This window comes from Drosophila yakuba, chromosome 3R (assembly GCF_016746365.2).
Source record: "Drosophila yakuba strain Tai18E2 chromosome 3R, Prin_Dyak_Tai18E2_2.1, whole genome shotgun sequence".
Taxonomy (NCBI): Eukaryota; Metazoa; Arthropoda; class Insecta; order Diptera; family Drosophilidae; genus Drosophila; species Drosophila yakuba.
The window spans coordinates 30,309,092-30,325,230 of record NC_052530.2 but is presented as its reverse complement, the minus strand read 5'-3'; the positions used below and the strand labels follow the sequence as shown (position 1 = coordinate 30,325,230).

The window sequence follows — 16,139 nt, the reverse complement described above, 5'->3', positions numbered from 1 at the left end:
GTTATTTTCTCCGCACTGCACTTGCAAATTGATTGTATTTTAATGAAGTTCTGTTGCCCGCTAAAAATAGTCAACTCTCCATTCAGAGGGGCGGATCGCCGGCGGGGGGCGGAGGGCGAGGGGCGTGGTGCGGGAATTTCTATCTGGGCGCATTCCAAGTGCAGCAATAGATCGGCAGTAACTAATTCCAAATGCCAGCTATTACGACAAACTGGTTTGATCGGAAAAGCGTGCCTCGTATGCTCGACTCTCCCATTCGCTCAACCTCCCAACGCCTGCCCCGCCCCCCAGCGCCCCCTTTTCAGAACGCTCGCGCGCACTTCTAACTGAAACCGAAATGATTCGATGTTTTCCCCGCTGCACCGACTTTAAGTTGAATAATTGTTGCTGGGGTTGCCCTGCACTGAGAAAATTGTTTGCAATGCAATTGGGAACTTGTTATTTCTTTGCGGTATGAAAAATATGGTTGCAGAACTAGCATGCGTCAGTACGATAAAATTTCAAAGTAGACCAAAAACTAAATTAGCTTCTTAAGTAATTTAAACTTTTCTTGCAGTGCACCATGGCACACGTAACCCACTGGTCAACTGCCGGACGGGTCTTGGGAGCGGGTCACACTTTGGGGTAACCCCCGGGACGGGGCGTTACCAGATCCGATCCCAAAGGGGGCTGGCATCGTTACTAGGGGCCATTTGGTCATTTGGCCATTTGAAGGATCATTAGGCATGCATGGGAAAGACCGTCAATCAAAGCGTGTTGTTGGGAAACGGAAACGGTTCCCCGCACCGAAGATTGTATTTCTGGCATGGTGATATGGGAGTTCTTTGACTTTGGCACCGCTGATAATGGAAAAGGATTGAGGGACCAGACTTTGGGCGACAGATAAGAGCTGTCTAGGAAGGCCATTATCGCTCTTTAGGCGCTGATAATGACAGCCTTAATCGCTGTATTCAAGTACAAACGGATGGTGTGTATTAGTAGAGGTTTGGACTTGAACATTTAACTTCAAAAATGTCCTAAGGATAGGATAAATCTGTTACGTATAGATACCCTTCTAGCAAGTTATACGACTGACTGATTGGCTTGCATAACCCTGCATACCCTCTATAGATCTTTCCTTGCACACCTTTTTATTGTTTCGCAAGCTTGGAAACTAATCAGCTCGGAAACTAATTTCGATGGAACCCATAGACAATTACGCTTATTCTCGCCATGAATCACCGCCGCAGTGATTCAGCAGGGCGCTCCAACTGCATCCCCCGGCTGCCTAGGGCCCACCCCTTCTCAGCCACCACCCACTGCAGCCAGACAATTTGCATTGCCTCGTGAAACGCGGCCAGGGGACGAGTGTATCTGTATCTGTGTATCTGTAAATGTATCTGGTATACCCGCTTGGCTAAGCACTCTCGCTGGGGGGAACTGCCCAGAGTTCTGTTCTGGGACCCGCGCGATTCAACAGGTTTGATCCGATCTGGCCGCCTGCCAGGCCATTTACTACTCGGCTTGGATTTTTTCCCGCTATTCAAAGTGCCACACAGCTGAAATAAATTAATTGCTTAATTGTTGCCGCTGCCTTAGCGGCATCTTATTCGAGATGAAATTTGCTTTTAATTAAAGACTCTCCACCAGGCGAGGGCGAGTCTTTCTATCTTTCTGTCAGCACTATTGGCATCACGGTAAAAAGCATTGCACTATTAGATGAAATGTTAATAAATTGCATATGGATATTGGGTAGTTATAAGTACTTATAGTACCACAAACATTCCCGTTCTTTTGAAACGGGGTTAGTTCCCAGAGTTTCGCGCGGTGTATTCTCTGGGCTTTCCAACCTTCAGAGATGCCTGTGCGTGGGGGTTTTCCTCTGCCCCTGTGTGCGTCTCCATGGACGTGTGTGTTTTGCTTTTATTAGACCAAAGTCGTGCGCTTCGTTAGCCAAAAGCCAAAAGCTGAGTGAGTGAGTGAGTGAGTGAAACGCGTTCTGCGTGGGATTCTCTAATGCGATGATGGTGGTGGCTGCTATTTGGGTTTTGGCCGATTCTAAAACTGGTTTTCCACTTGGCCAACTTGCCCATCAAGGAGTCGCCACGAAACGAAATCGAATGGCAGTTGAATAATACGGACAAAAACAAAAACATAAACCACAATAACAACAATAACAACAAAGAGCTAAATTGCGCATAACATTTGAATAATTAAGCACTGCCTTTCTCGCCTGTTTGTGTTCAGTGTCGTCTTGGTGTGTTGGTGTATATAATTTCAGATTACCCGGGGAGCCAGGGATTCTCCCAAGACTCGCCACAGAAATTCCTAAGCTCGCTTCTTGACCTGAATTCCTTGCCAGTCTTCACAGGGAAATCTCCAGAGCAATAAAGGAAACCTTTTCCTCCGCCCACTCTTTCGGCTTGGGTTTGGGTTTCATAATCGAAACGAAAGCCGAGCTGGCGATGTTTCGAAATCCATTACTCGGATTTCCAACTTTGCGTCTTCCTAGGGATCCTCACTCCGCAGATACAAATGTATCTGAGCTGGCTTTGCCCTTTTTCCAGCTCTAACGGAACCTCTGTCTCTGTTTAAATCTGAGTATCTGTGCATCTGAAGCTGCCTTGATTTTCTCATTTTCTCACACTCCAGAGCCGCCGAACGAGGAACGCCAGCGGGCTTGGGACCATAAAGAAAAGCTGACTCGGAAAAGGGTGCTCTAAACGAGCAGGAAGAAGGGGGAGTGGGGAGGTGGTGCGGGGCAAAAGCTACAGAAAGAGGAAATGTAGGAAGACAGAGTGTGGTTTCTTTAGCGACTCTTTATACCCGTTACTCGTGGAGTAAAAGGGTATACTAGATTCGTTGAAAAGTATGTAACAGGCAGAAGGAAGCGTTTCCGACCATATACAGTTTATATATTCTTGATCAGGATCAATAGTCGAGTCGATCTGGCCATGTCCGTCTGTCCGTTCGTCTGTCTGTCTGTCCGTATAAACGTCGAGATCTCAAGAACTATAAAAGCTAGAAAATTTGTCAAATTTTTTTTTTTGAAAATCGAAAAAGATTGGATAGACATATGTAGTTAGCTATGTTTATTAACAGCACAAGGCAGTCTTTATTTTAGCTGTGCGGCCATTTTTGGCCAAGTTATGACGAAAAAGGGCCCCAAACTCCTCACCCCGCACGCAAAAATTTGTCAAATTTTTTTACGCCCACAAACCGCCAAAAACTGTCAGTGTTGAAAACTCTCTCCCGCACTTCCACTAGCTGAGTAACGGGTATCAGATAGTCGGGGAACTCGACTATAGCGTTCTCACTTGTTTTGATTTCTATTTTCGGTATATGAACTTGTGTGGCTTCTAACGATCGCTCTGCTGTTGCCCAAATGGAAAGCGCATCTATTTTGAAACACAAAGTAACTTTGAGTATGCTTGATATCGAATTATTGAGTGCAAATACCCTTCGTCTGCCCCTTTGCCACTCTAATCACTGGAATTGTTGAGAACAGAACTGAGGAAAAGAGCCGAAGACACAAGCAGCAGTCATAATTACGAGGTTAACCTTAAGAGTTGACACAAATCCGGGCCAGAGCCAAAAGCGAGGTACGGCGGCCTCTGTCGCTCGTTCCCAGCAATTAACTTCGAGTGACACCAAATGCCACCGAGGCACGCCACCACTCAGTCCACCAACTCGCCAAGTCGCCAAGTCGCCATCCACATCCACATCCACCATCTGAAATCTAGAGGAGCCGCTCCACGCCGCCCACCATCGGATCGCAATTGCAAGTGAACGGCAACTTTGATGCCGCCCACCAAGCGACAAAGCTTGCATACCCTCGCCAAAGGGTATCATTATCATTACTGGGCACTGATTATGTGCTTCATTGCCTAGGACGACGTCGTTAAGTATCTTTGTATCTAGTGAGGGCTTTGCGATACAGAGGTCTTTTTTTACTCTATAGTAACTTGGTTGGAATTCAGCGTTATGAACATTTAGTATTCAAACTGGAAACTATATTGCATATATTTAACTTTTTCTTGATCATATCTAGTTTGCAGGGTATGCAAAGTTCCGATCCCAAACTCGGTTTCAGAAGCTAGGCTTCTCTACCCGCTGCTGACGATGTTGATGTTGTTGATGATGCCGTTGATGCCGTTGATGATCTTAGCTGGCTTTGGGCATGGGCAGCTTTGCGGTTTATTTGATCGGTGATCGTTGATCGCTGATCGCTGTTCGACTAGCATTCCATCGATTTGTATATAGGATGGACTGGAAGGCGGAAAGGGAGGAAGTCTTACAATTTTGTAACGATCGAGAGATGTGCTCCCCGGCACACAGAGGTTCCCTTGTGAAGTGCAATTGAAACACTGTGTGAATTTTGTAAGCGCCAAGCTCTGTGTTTTGTTTGTTTGTCTATGTATATGTATGTGGCTGTTTGTGTGAGAGTGCTTGTGACTTGTAACTCCATCTAATGCAGAGAGAGAAAAGTATCTGCAGTGCAACTTGCAGATACAGTCGTTCTAATGTCTAGTATCTACAAGTTTGCTTGGCTTGTACTTGAGCTGAATGAGATTCCAGAGCTATGCCCAATTTAAAGAGTTTTTTCTCTGTGTATGAGCCTTGCTTGGCCACCTCCCCCTGCGAAGCCCACGATCTGCGTGGCTCATTCAATTCAAATGGCTCGTGATTTCGTAAGCCCGCTTTTGTTGTTGCCCCGCTGATGGAGCTGTTGGAGCTGTTGAAGCTGCTGGAGCTGCTGGGTTGTTACTGGGTTGTTGCTGCTGCAGCGGATTCGAGATTCGAGGCCATCGAGAGACGACTGCAAGTGCGACTTTGGCTGCAGTTAGACGTCGTCGAGAGATTTGCAGCATTTTTCTCCGTCTCCATCTCAGTCTCAGTCTCCGTCTGCGTTTCGTTTCTTTTTGTGTGGCGTGATGACCTTGAGCCGCTCATTTTAGCCAAGTGGCTCTGTGCGGTGTGTTGGCCAAGTGGCTGAGTTGAGTTGCCAGCATGTGAGCGAGCTTGGGTCGGTTACCCAGTTCCAGTTACTTTTGGCATCTCTCGTTGGAGCACCTTGTCTTTCTTCGCAGCACTGGCCATTGAAAGTCGAGCCACAAAGTCAATTACAATAAACTAGATAGTATTGCGACCCGGGGTTGAGCCACTCACACCACTCACACCACTCACACCACCCATTCCACCCTTACCACATGTTCCAGCCATTCTAATTCGACTATACTATGACTACACTTATCTGTTGTCTAGGAATGGCAATTGAAATAAAGCAGCATTAATGATTTCTATAATTGATTGGTTAGCCATGTCTTAAAGGAAAAAGCCAAAATATAAATATTACAGCTTATGTAATAGTTGGCTTGATGTTCCCGTAAATCCTAAGAACTGGTTGTTTTGTAATTTGTATTATCTATTGAATAAATAAGACTATCTATTAAATAAACAGCACTGTGTTTTATTTTTCGGTGGATTGAAGGATGCAATGTGAAAACTATACCCTTTCTCTGCTTGTCAAAATTTGTATTGATATTTAGGCCCAATGGAAATACATTTGCTATTACGGTGGATCTTCGGCTGCCTCGTAATTGTAAGTTCTTCCTGCGGACGGATCCCATTCCCGTTACTATTCCATTCCCGTTTGCATATCCAGGTTCAAGGATTGTCTGTTGTTCCAGCGGAGCCCTTGCCCGCTCCCCATCAGGAATCCCTGGCTTCCGAGCCAGATTTGCTGGCAAGTGGGCATGGAGAGCCGCTGGAGCAGCAGAGCATCCTAGTGCGATCCAAGCGGGAATTCGATGACAATGGCGAGGAAATAGTGTTCAAGGGCCCCCTTAGCGACACCAAGGATCGAGATTGCGGTGGTCTCCGTTACGGACCAACAACCCAAGGAGGGCAAGCCCAGTTGACCGCCAGCTGGCTTGTTTGCATCCCGATAATCCTGTTCCTTACCCGCCTTGTAAGAGTTGTGAATGAGAAATATCAGCTAAGAACTTACTAGTTTTCCTCCTTTGGGTCACATAAGTGAGCCATTTCCTCGGGGAAAAGGGTGGGAGAAAGTGCATAGTGCGGGGAAGTACATTCTCTTCGCATCGTCATTTTCATGGAAGTTTTCTGCTGTCGCAGTTCGTTTCTTATGCGTTTCGCGAAATTGTCACAACCACAAGCGATGACCTAATTACCTGGGGGCTCTTGGGCCCCAAGTATCCAAGATACGGGGGTATTCTTGGGGGCCTGTTCTTGGCTGTTCTTGGCTTCGCCGTTCACGTTTACTGAGTTAGCAAGAAATGCTTCGAATGTTGCAACTACAGCGCTTCGGGCACTCATGAGACATACATTTGGCCATCCAAAATCGAGCGAAGCGAATTTCGCAAATAATTGGAGCAGTTTGCCAACGCTCACGTTTTGGGCAAGGTAACACATTTGGCCAAGGTAAAGACGGCTCGAATAGTGGCATATGTGGAAAAAACGCAGTGCCACGCCACGCCAGAGTAAAGGGAAAAACTCCGGGATCGATACCCATGTGGACTCTTATCGCCGCAGAGGGAGGGAGGATGGGGATGAGTCCTGTTGCCGATTAGCCGCTGCCCTGCCACATCGATAAGGCAAATCAACACTCGATAAGCGTCCTGGGACGAGGCCCATTGCCGTCCTTATCACCGCCAGGAGTTATGGGAGTTGTGGGCTATCAAAGTGCTTCTATCTGCACTGAGAAGTTTTCGATCTCTATCTTTATGTAAATCATTAGACAGGAAGGTAAGCGACTTCTTGCCAAACTGAAACACTTGGTTATCTTGGAGCTGAATCCTAATTAGGTTTTTTGATTTATCACCAATGTGAAATTTTATCTGTTAATTGAAATACTCTGCATATTCCCAATAACCTTTGCGCGCCTCTTCGAATCTCTTCCATCTTCCCATAAACCATTTCACGCTATTGTTTTCAGTGTGCCTGTCCGAAAATGTGTCTTCTGTCACCACGCATCCTGGCATGACTCGATGCGCTGATACGACGCGATAAAATCACACAAAAATCAATATTTAGGTCCTAAAAGGAACGACCGCACATCGCCCACTATCAGTGGGCTCTTCTGGGGGCGTTGACCAGGCGCGCGGAGCCGAGGTCGCTTATCAGCGGCGCTGGGGAGGAAGACGGAGAGCCGCAAGTCTGGGACATTGTCCGGCGATGACTTTAAAATCCTCCCGGACGCTCGAGGGGCGGAAGACCCGCAGCGGCTTATCACAAGACCGGGCGGTAAATAATACATATGTATGCATTTCGAGGGCAGAAGGAAATGCGAGGAAAAGCGAAGCAGCGAGGAGGCAGAGTTTTTCCTCGGCCGCGGGAAAGCAGGGAAAAACGTGCGATAGGCCAAGGGGCAAATGAGCTGAGGGAAAGCGCAGAGGAAAAGCAAACCTTTGGCGCTGGCAGAGTACTGGCAAAGTGCATTCGCCCCTCCACAAAATGGAGTCAATGCCAGGAGTAGGGGACACTCGGCGATATTTCAAGAGGGTAATTCCGCAGTGTAAACAAATTAATGCTGAGAATCTAACTCATAGCACAGCGCAGTCTGCTGCAGAAAAGCCTGCCAATAAGCAGCTAAATTATATTTCTCCTATAGCCAAGGATCGCACTTTTTCTGCGAGTGTAGAGCGCCATGGGTGTCTAGGACCAGGGGAACTGGGAGCTGCTGAAGTGGACAAGTGATAAAGCAAGGAGGAGGCAGAAGAGCGCCGCGTAGAATCCATTAGCAGTCGCTTGGAACGGCGTGGATGGAAACTCCCGATGGGTGGGGAAGTGGGGAAATGGGAAAATGGAAAAGCAGGCGGCAAAAAGTGCATGTGAATGGGAATGGAAATGGCTGCATGTGGAGTCCGCCAAGTAGCAACCAAGTGCATCCCGACTCCTCTTTCTCTATTCTCCTCGCCACTTCTTCTTTTGGTGGAAAGGGTTCAATGCTCGATTTCTTCTAGCTGCAGTGCTTGGTTGCCATGGGAAAGCCGCGAAAACTCTGAACTGAGAACGGGGTAGGGGGAAAAGTGTAGGGCAAATGCCTCTGGACAGGATCAACCCCCAATTACGTTCAATTAAAAACTCGAACAAGCTGTTGTGTAATTTGTGAATTCTGCGGGTAAAGGATCGCTCCGAAAAGCCGACTTGATTGCCTTAATTGAGGTCGCCCAGTCGCACATTCAATTCCAGAAGTTCCGCCACCGAAAAGGGAGTAATCACTGGGTAACACGCGTCCGGCGGCATGTCGGATTCCGGAAATTATGCAGGATCCGCGGATGCTACCGATCAGGCAGTTGACCTCCCGATGAGGGCAGGATCAATAGTCCTGGGAACGAAGTGAATCGAAGAGGTTACAATTGAAGTCCTTCCCAGCAGGAAGTAGTTTATGTGAAATATTTTAATAGCAATAAAATATATTTAAATCCAAAGTTGATAATGTGTTGCTATCAGATTCCAAATAAAGTAGTGCTGTATTTAATTGATCTAACTTCTGACATTGGTTTAAATATTTTTTATTGATGGTTGACCTATTTCCTAATTGCCCTCTGACTTTCGTTCAACCAAAGAAACACCCCGAATAACCCGAAAAATCGCTCCTCAATTTGTTCATCTAATTATAAACAGCCATCGAGCCATCGAGCTGAGCGGATCCTCGACCGAAGTTCAATGATCCCAGGAAAAACCTGAAGGAAACGTGGAAGAGAGCGAAGAAAAAAGGGCAAACAATGACTCGGGAGACAAAGGAGAAGAAAATGGAAAAATGCCAGTAGATAGGGAAGGGAAAAGGCAAAAGGGCAGAAGGGCAAAAAGACTGAAAGGCAAAAAGGCTGAAAGTCAATGAATATGAATAGCCAAGACAATGAGGCTGCAAAGGCATGAAAGGACGTTCGCCACTCACGTGGACCGAATGCTGATCCTTGAGATGTGCGTGCTGCGATACGCGTGTGTTCCAGGAATAGCAAACAGGACACGCCCACGTCAACGCCCACGCCTTTGTCAAGGAATTGGGAAGGAATTCGATCCCGCAGGAGTCCCAATACGAGCGCTAGTTGCTGTTGAGTAATTTGTGCGCTGCTGAGATAAAAATCTGTTAAGCGGTTACCAAACATAAACAGAGTCCCGGGGTGGAAAAGATTATCACTACACTGTGAGAAATGAATTAATGATTTTAGACATGAGGCTAAGGATAACGGATAAATATATGTGAAAATATAATGAAACAACTATCTTAAGAGTGTATTCTTCAGAATGGCGATGATGCCTATGGCTTAGATGACAGATATTCTATAGACAGTATAATCCTTTGCTGGAAAACTTTGTTATTTCCAGTGTGGACATAAGTTAACCCCGGTGCGCGGGGGTGTGATCGGTGTTTGGTAGCTCCTTCTGGTCGGATGCAGGCGGTCTATTTCGGGTCGCAGAATCGGGGCACTTAAGGCTCTATGTGGGTCCTTCCCGGGGGTTGCGATGGCTGGGTGACCTTCCCCTGTTGTGGGGGTAAGTTCGGCGCTACTTCGGCTATTTGTGAGCTCCTGCATTGTCACTCTTCATTACGATTTCCATGAGCAACCCGCAGATTGCAGTAGCTCCTTCTGCCAGGACAATTGCCGGAGATTGAAACTTCCCACATGGGTAGCAAAGTATCAATTGAACTGAATTGATCCCCGCAGTCACTCAACTTTTAATGAAACGTCGCTGATTAATCGATTGGAAAGCAAAACAAAAAAAAAAACTCAAGGAGGGACCGAAGATTTTCTGCCTTAATTTCAATTAATTTACCATTAGGATGCCAATCGCTCGCCCGATCGATGTGGCCCGAAAATAGAAATGAACTTCGATATGTACCGCCTCTATTTTTATGCTAAACAGTCGGTCAGGTAAGGAGAGTGCTCCTATAAGAGCGAATTCCTGTTCCTTTGTCTATCCACAAATTGCCGGCAGATACACACACACACACGCACACTCACTCACACACACAGGCTGGCAAATTGCATTTTTATCTATTTTCTATTTTTACTTGGAAAGTGCCAGCATCGCGGCGAATGCAGCTGAGCGCGCGGAGGATTATAAGGCCCATCATCGACGACGCCGCTTCCTTCCTGCCTTCCTGCCTTCCAGCCTTCCAGCGTTCCAGCCTTCCTGCCTTCCTGCTGCTGCCGCCGCCCAAATAGCTGTAATAACAAAGTCGATCCCCAGTCCCCAGTCCCTGTTTTCTGTTCTCTGTAGGATGCGACAAGAAAAGCAGGAAAAACTCCTTGGCCGCTCACACAGATACACAAACACACAGATACACACTGCAGTCACTGCAGGCGCAGTTGTCGTCGTCGTCCTATCCCAAAGAGCGGGGATCGTTCCCCCCAGTCCCCTCCCCCTGTCAGTGTTGTCGGGCTGGAGGTTTTCCCGCCAGATCTGTCCTTTTCCGACTACTGAAAATATACATGTGCAAGGTTTTTTAACTAAATTGTTTTATTTCAAATGAAGTTTTATGATATATGGAGTTTTTGTGTTTAAAATTAAAGCGATGTGTGTGAAGTTTAAGACGATTGAAATAGTTTTAGACTTATATATTATATTAGATTTAGATTATAAAATAATAATGTTTCTTTCACATGCTCATTTTACATATAAAATTCCATCTATCCTTGCTTTAGACATAGCAACAACAAGAGATAAAGATATATTTGCTTTTTCCATTACGTTAGTAGATTTCCTCCACTCCATCTCGCTTTATCCTGTGGAAAGCAGACGGCTGCCATCTCTGCTGCCTGCTCCTCTGTGTGAGGAGCTGCCTGCTGAGTTCAATGAACCCCCGTCACCTCGTGGGGCAGCGCATTGCCTAGTCGCCGCCTCTGCCGCAGTCGGCTGCAGCTGCAACTGCAACTACAACTACAACTGCAACTGCAACGGCGACGGAGGCAGCGCCTCACAATCCTTTTTCTCTGGGCTTTTCTCGGTGCACCCTTCACTTGATCTCTGCTGATCTCTGCATGCCTCTACGCCCAGCTGGATGCGGAATGTGGTCGTGGTTGCCTCATGTTGCCTCGATGCCGATGCCGATGCTGCTGATGCTGATGCCCTGCCCAAAGGAGCCGCGCAGGAGTTCTCAAGGGTTCCAGTGCGATGCGGATCGGTTTTGGCTGGGGGCTTTGGATTTCACTTCGTGTGGGGAAATGTAAACACCGCCGTCATCATAATCGCTGTCAGCCTCTCAAGGCTGCCTGCCTTGGTGGTGCTGGTGGTGGTGGTGGTGGTGGTGGTGGTGGTGGTAGTTGTTAGTTGGTGGTGCCACTGGGGGCGGGGGCATGTATCCCTTTCGCTCCTCATTTTTTCGTCGGAATGCCCCGCTTGTTTACTCAAATGTATATTTGATCTTCAGCTGGGGTAATTCTCCGCCTCTGCACCGCTGCCTTCGAAACTGAAGTGCACTTGTGTTTATCTGTAAAGGATTTTCAAGGAATCATCACCCAGGGGCAGCCAGCGTTTTTGCTGATTCCGATTCGATGACATTTCTTGGCGCTGGGGGATCACATTATCCCCACGTACAGTTGCGCTCGAATGGAGTAAGCAAAGGGTTGGGATTTTGTATCTAAAAGGTTACGTTTTTTCAGTTTTATCAGTGCAAGTAAAGGGTGTTTTATTATTGCTAAACATAAATTCGTTTGTAGATATGTGTAACATAACATTGGAATGACTTCGGCATTTAATCTTCACAGGCTCGTCGCTTCAACTTGCGTCCTTTATCTGAATTCCAGAAGATCCATCCTCCAAGGAAACAACATTCCCAAAGCACCCCAAGTACAGTCACCACAAACGGTGTTTTGAAAGGATCGACCAGGGTCCACACCACACACACACTTACTCAAACACACACACACACGAACATGAGTCAACGAGTGATGGAAGGAGAATAAACAAATCACCAAGCCAGGGGAAGTGAGGAGCAGGAGGGGCAGTTTTCTGGGGACAGGAGTCCTCCATCCTACACACACGTACACGATTGGCGATTATTCATGACTCTGTGGACGGGGAACAGGACATTAAAATTGCTTTTACGCCAACTCATCGGTCGGCCAGAGGATCAAACTGGTTCTCGGGCGCTTTGTATGCCACTCACAGTCTTCGGATTCAGATTCAGAGTTTGGGATTCAGTCCTCCTCACTGAAAAGTCAACAGTCCTCAGTCCTCAGACCTCAGTCCTCAGCCGCTCCTTGGAAGTTGGAATCTGGTGAAACCAGTTTGCTGCGCTGCGGTCTCGCACTCCTCTACCTGTTGAGCCTCGCGGATCCCACGAAAAAAGGGATACATCGCATCTGGGAGATATGTTTATCCAGCCGGTGTGTATGTGTGCTTGCCTTTTGACGCAATCGCAATCCTTTCGTCCTCGCCACCATCGCTTCTTCGTTACTTGTGTCGTCTTGAAATGGGGGTTCCATTTTCGATTCATCGGTCTTTTCGGGTTTCGCTTTGTTTTCCTTGGGATCTTTGTGCTGTGTGTTTGCGGGTTTCGGGTTTGCGTACAGTTTCGAAAGTTACCAGGGAAGAGTGGAGGCCTGGAGGCTCCAAAGTGGCCTAAAATTGGGCCAAGGAATGATGCCAACTAAGCGACTGACTGACGGGGACTTATGGCTTTATTGGGTAACAAAAAATGAAAGGAGCACATATCTTTTACTGTATAATAAACCAGCGGAAATAGCAAAGTGCAACATTTTAGGATGATCTTTAGAAGGCGTGTTTAAGGAGTGTTTTTGGATAAGGATTGCCAGAGATCTCCGCTATCTGCATGTGAGTTTACCTTCCCCCTCTTAAGCCGAAGGAATTTGTCAACTCTGTGGATTGCGACTGCGTGCTGTGCATAATAAGTTAAATGAGACTTCTTCACTTTATAACGCGCACAAAAAGTTCCTCTTTTTGTGGAGTGGCTCTGGGCCTGGGAAGGGGTCTTGGCTTCGGTCTGTTACTGGGAGTGGAACTGGGACTGGGACTGGAGCTTGGTCCATTCTTGACTGGCCCTCTCAACCCTCAGCCCAAGTGACGACGGAGAAAGGCACTTGGACTGCACTCTTTTTCTTTCAATTCCCATTTTTTGCAGGCCCGAGTCTTCTGTGGCCTTTGCATTGTTACGGGAAAATTGTGCGCATGCGCAAATGCGATCAAGAGCAAGACGTGAGGGGCGGCGAATTTCCCCCCACCGAATCCACCGACCGCAGCAGGAAAAACAGAGCAAAAGGCCGCACAGAAAGGTAGGAAAATATTGTGTGAAAAGTCGGTCCGGTGCGGATGGGTGGTTAGATGGTTAGGTGGATGGATGGAGGATGGCCAGAGAGTTGAATGCCCCACTCGCGTTCCCGAGGAGGTGACGTTTGGTTAATGAAGGGTTTTGCGAGGTCGCCGTTTTCCTGCCTTCACATTTTCCTACTCCTCTGTTTTTGGTAAGTGGGAAGTCTAAGCCAAAGCCAAAGCCAAAGCCAAAACCTCACCTGTCGGCGCAGGCCAAGTTCTCAGGATCGCCGCCTGGGAAAGCACTTAAATGGTTATTCATGCCCAGCTTAGCTTTTCCTCCGGCCAAGGAAATTGTCTCTGTCGCTCGATCTGTCCATTGCGGTTTTCCGCGGGCCTCTCAGTTTGGCTCAGTTTGGCTGCAGGAAGATGGAAGATGGAAGCTGGAAGATGGAAGCAACCGCAATCTTGGCCTGGCCCGTATACGTAATTCGCCCGACCAAGAAGGAACTCGCGATCAAACCGCATTTGCGAGTGGGTCTAGGCAATGTCAGGCATCTGTTGCAGTTGCAGTTGCTGTTGCTGTTGCAAATTGCTGAAGGAAACGCACGAGTGCCGCAGGAGAGAGTTGGCAGCAGCACTGGCAAAAGCACACAGCGAGAAAAGAGGATTCAATCGTGAAATCTGAGTTAAAAGCAGAATATCACGCACATCAGTATCTTAGAAACAAGATCATTAAGTGAGTACTTTGTAAAACGGTTAGCTTTAAGTAAGATTTTAAAGGAAGTCATAGATGTAAGTTAGTAATTACTTTCTCCATGTGCAGCGACAGTTGCTCTCTTTTGGTTCATTCAACCCGACAGACACGAGAGCCTTCCAGCTGGGGATAGCCATGGCTATGGCTGCATAGACGGATGAATGGCTGAATGGCTGGATGGCTGGATGGGATGTGTGGATGGACGGATGGTTCTGTTTAGCCGCTCGGCTGCTAGCTGCTTGGCTGACTGCAGTGGGCAGCGCTGCTGAAGTTGGAGCTGGAGCTGATGTGCAACTGGGAGGTAGAGTTCGATATGACCACACCACATGCCAGCACCAGCACCAGCACCAGCAGTAGTAGCAGAACCAGAGAGGACTTGGATATGCCAGTGGTATACCCTGTTTGGCCTCGAATTGCAAAAGCCGAAAGCATGTTTTACAAATGGATTTCATGTTCAGTGCGTTATGTTTCTCGGAAAGGATTTCTTGTCATGGCCATGTCTGGTCGTCGATCGCCGTCGTGGCTGGCTGCTTGCGAAATTAACTCGCAATGAAATGAAATGCTCAAATGCTTTAATGCTGAAATGCGACAAAGGCCGCAAACATGGGGCATTCAAATGGCCAACGGAAGAGTCGTTGACACGCCGCCTGCAGAAAAGGGCCAGAGATGCGGTCGTTTTTCTGGGGATCGCCACACACACTTGGAACTTTCAGATCCTGCCAGTCGGGCGCATCCGCGGTGGTCATTCTGTAATCTGCGCCACATCCAGGTCAAATGCATGTCAAAGCCATTAAAATGAAACGAGGCCGAGTCCGAGTATCTGGGCTCCTGAATCTCGAGGCGAGCGGAAGACAAGGAGTGCGCAATAAAATGCAATCAAAAATGAAGAAACAATCGTTTTATGGCTTTCCCACAAAAAATGCGTCCAGAAAATGTTTTATGTACGAGGAAACTGCGAAGGGTTAATGACTAGGGACCTTTGGCGGAGTGGCTGTTGCTCGAATATTTCAAGGAAAATGTTTTTAGAACCGATCTGAAGATCTGCAGATAAGGGAATATGACGAAGGAGCGAGACCATGAGTTACCCCCAAGAAACATACCTCTCATTGATTCAAGGAATTCAATTCAAGTTCAATCCAGGCAGCCGTTTCGAAAGCACCGAGGAGTTGTACTCAAGTTAAGACTTTATTATTAAAGTTACAGAAAATATTATATATATATTCGCCACTCGACACAATACGATCCTTTTGGAAACCAGACCCATGTACTGCCCATCTGGAGACCCCTTTTCGCCTTAAGGCAGCGAAACGCACTGTATGCAAATTAAAGAGAGCGGCAATCAGAAATTCAACTCCCGTTCCGAAGGATTGACCGTCGGATGACATATTATTTAGCAAATTGAAAATATTTTTCAGTTGGCAATTCGCACGTTACAATTACCTCTTTCTCCGCGCGTTCTGCCCCCCTGCACCCCCCTGAGCCCCCTGAGCCCCACAAGCGGAGCGAAAGGGATCGCGTTTATTGTTTTCTTTCATCTCGAGTTGCTTTTTCTGGGCTGGGCCGCTGCACACACATCGGAATGCAAATCAGAGGGGCATGGGGAGGGCTATAAAAGTATCCTCTGATACACACACTCGCACACTCGCCACTCACACACTCGCCACTCACACACTCGCACACTTACACACTTATTCGCGGGGAGAGCAACGCCAGAGAATAAATAACTTCGTTGAGCTCCCCCTTCGCGGCATTCGGCAGTGGATACACACGGCTGACTCTGACAGCGATCCTCGAGGTCTGGACTCCGACTTCGACTCCGTCCCATCCCATCTCGATCCAAGTACCCTGCACCCTGTGGCGGACCAATTGTGCCAAGGCGGCACGTCCTCGCCTGGGTAGTGTGCTCCCTGCTATCCCTGCCATTCCTGCCATCCAGACATCCATGCTACCCTGCTTCCCTGCTACCCTGCTCCGAACTCCCTGCCTGGCACTCTTGATTCGCCCTGTGCCCGATCCCTTCCTGCAAGTGCTTGAGATTTCATGTGTGCATGCAATGGCTTTCTGCACTGAACAAAATCACCTACGCTTTTTACGCTTGCTAACATGATTTATCATCTTTGTTGATGCTATTACTCATTATAGCTATTAATATAGTTACAAT

At 47.5% G+C, this 16,139-nt stretch overlaps 1 protein-coding gene across 1 annotated transcript; it reads left to right on the top strand.

The window, feature by feature from the left end:
* The first annotated feature begins 5,468 nt into the window (after positions 1-5,468).
* Positions 5,469-6,015, top strand: LOC6539031. Its single transcript, XM_002099497.3, has 2 exons — positions 5,469-5,581; positions 5,645-6,015. The coding sequence occupies exons 1-2, from the start codon at positions 5,534-5,536 to the stop codon at positions 5,990-5,992; spliced, it is 396 nt and encodes a 131-aa protein (XP_002099533.1). The 5' UTR covers positions 5,469-5,533; the 3' UTR covers positions 5,993-6,015.
* The last annotated feature ends 10,124 nt before the right edge of the window (positions 6,016-16,139 follow it).

Excerpts from the sequence above, each read along its gene's own strand:
- LOC6539031 (XM_002099497.3), top strand. The coding sequence starts at position 5,534 with ATGGAAATACATTTGCTATTACGGTGGATCTTCGGCTGCCTCGTAATT. Across the intron at positions 5,582-5,644 it reads TCTTCGGCTGCCTCGTAATT|GTTCAAGGATTGTCTGTTGT; the intron begins GTAAGTTCTTCC and ends TTGCATATCCAG.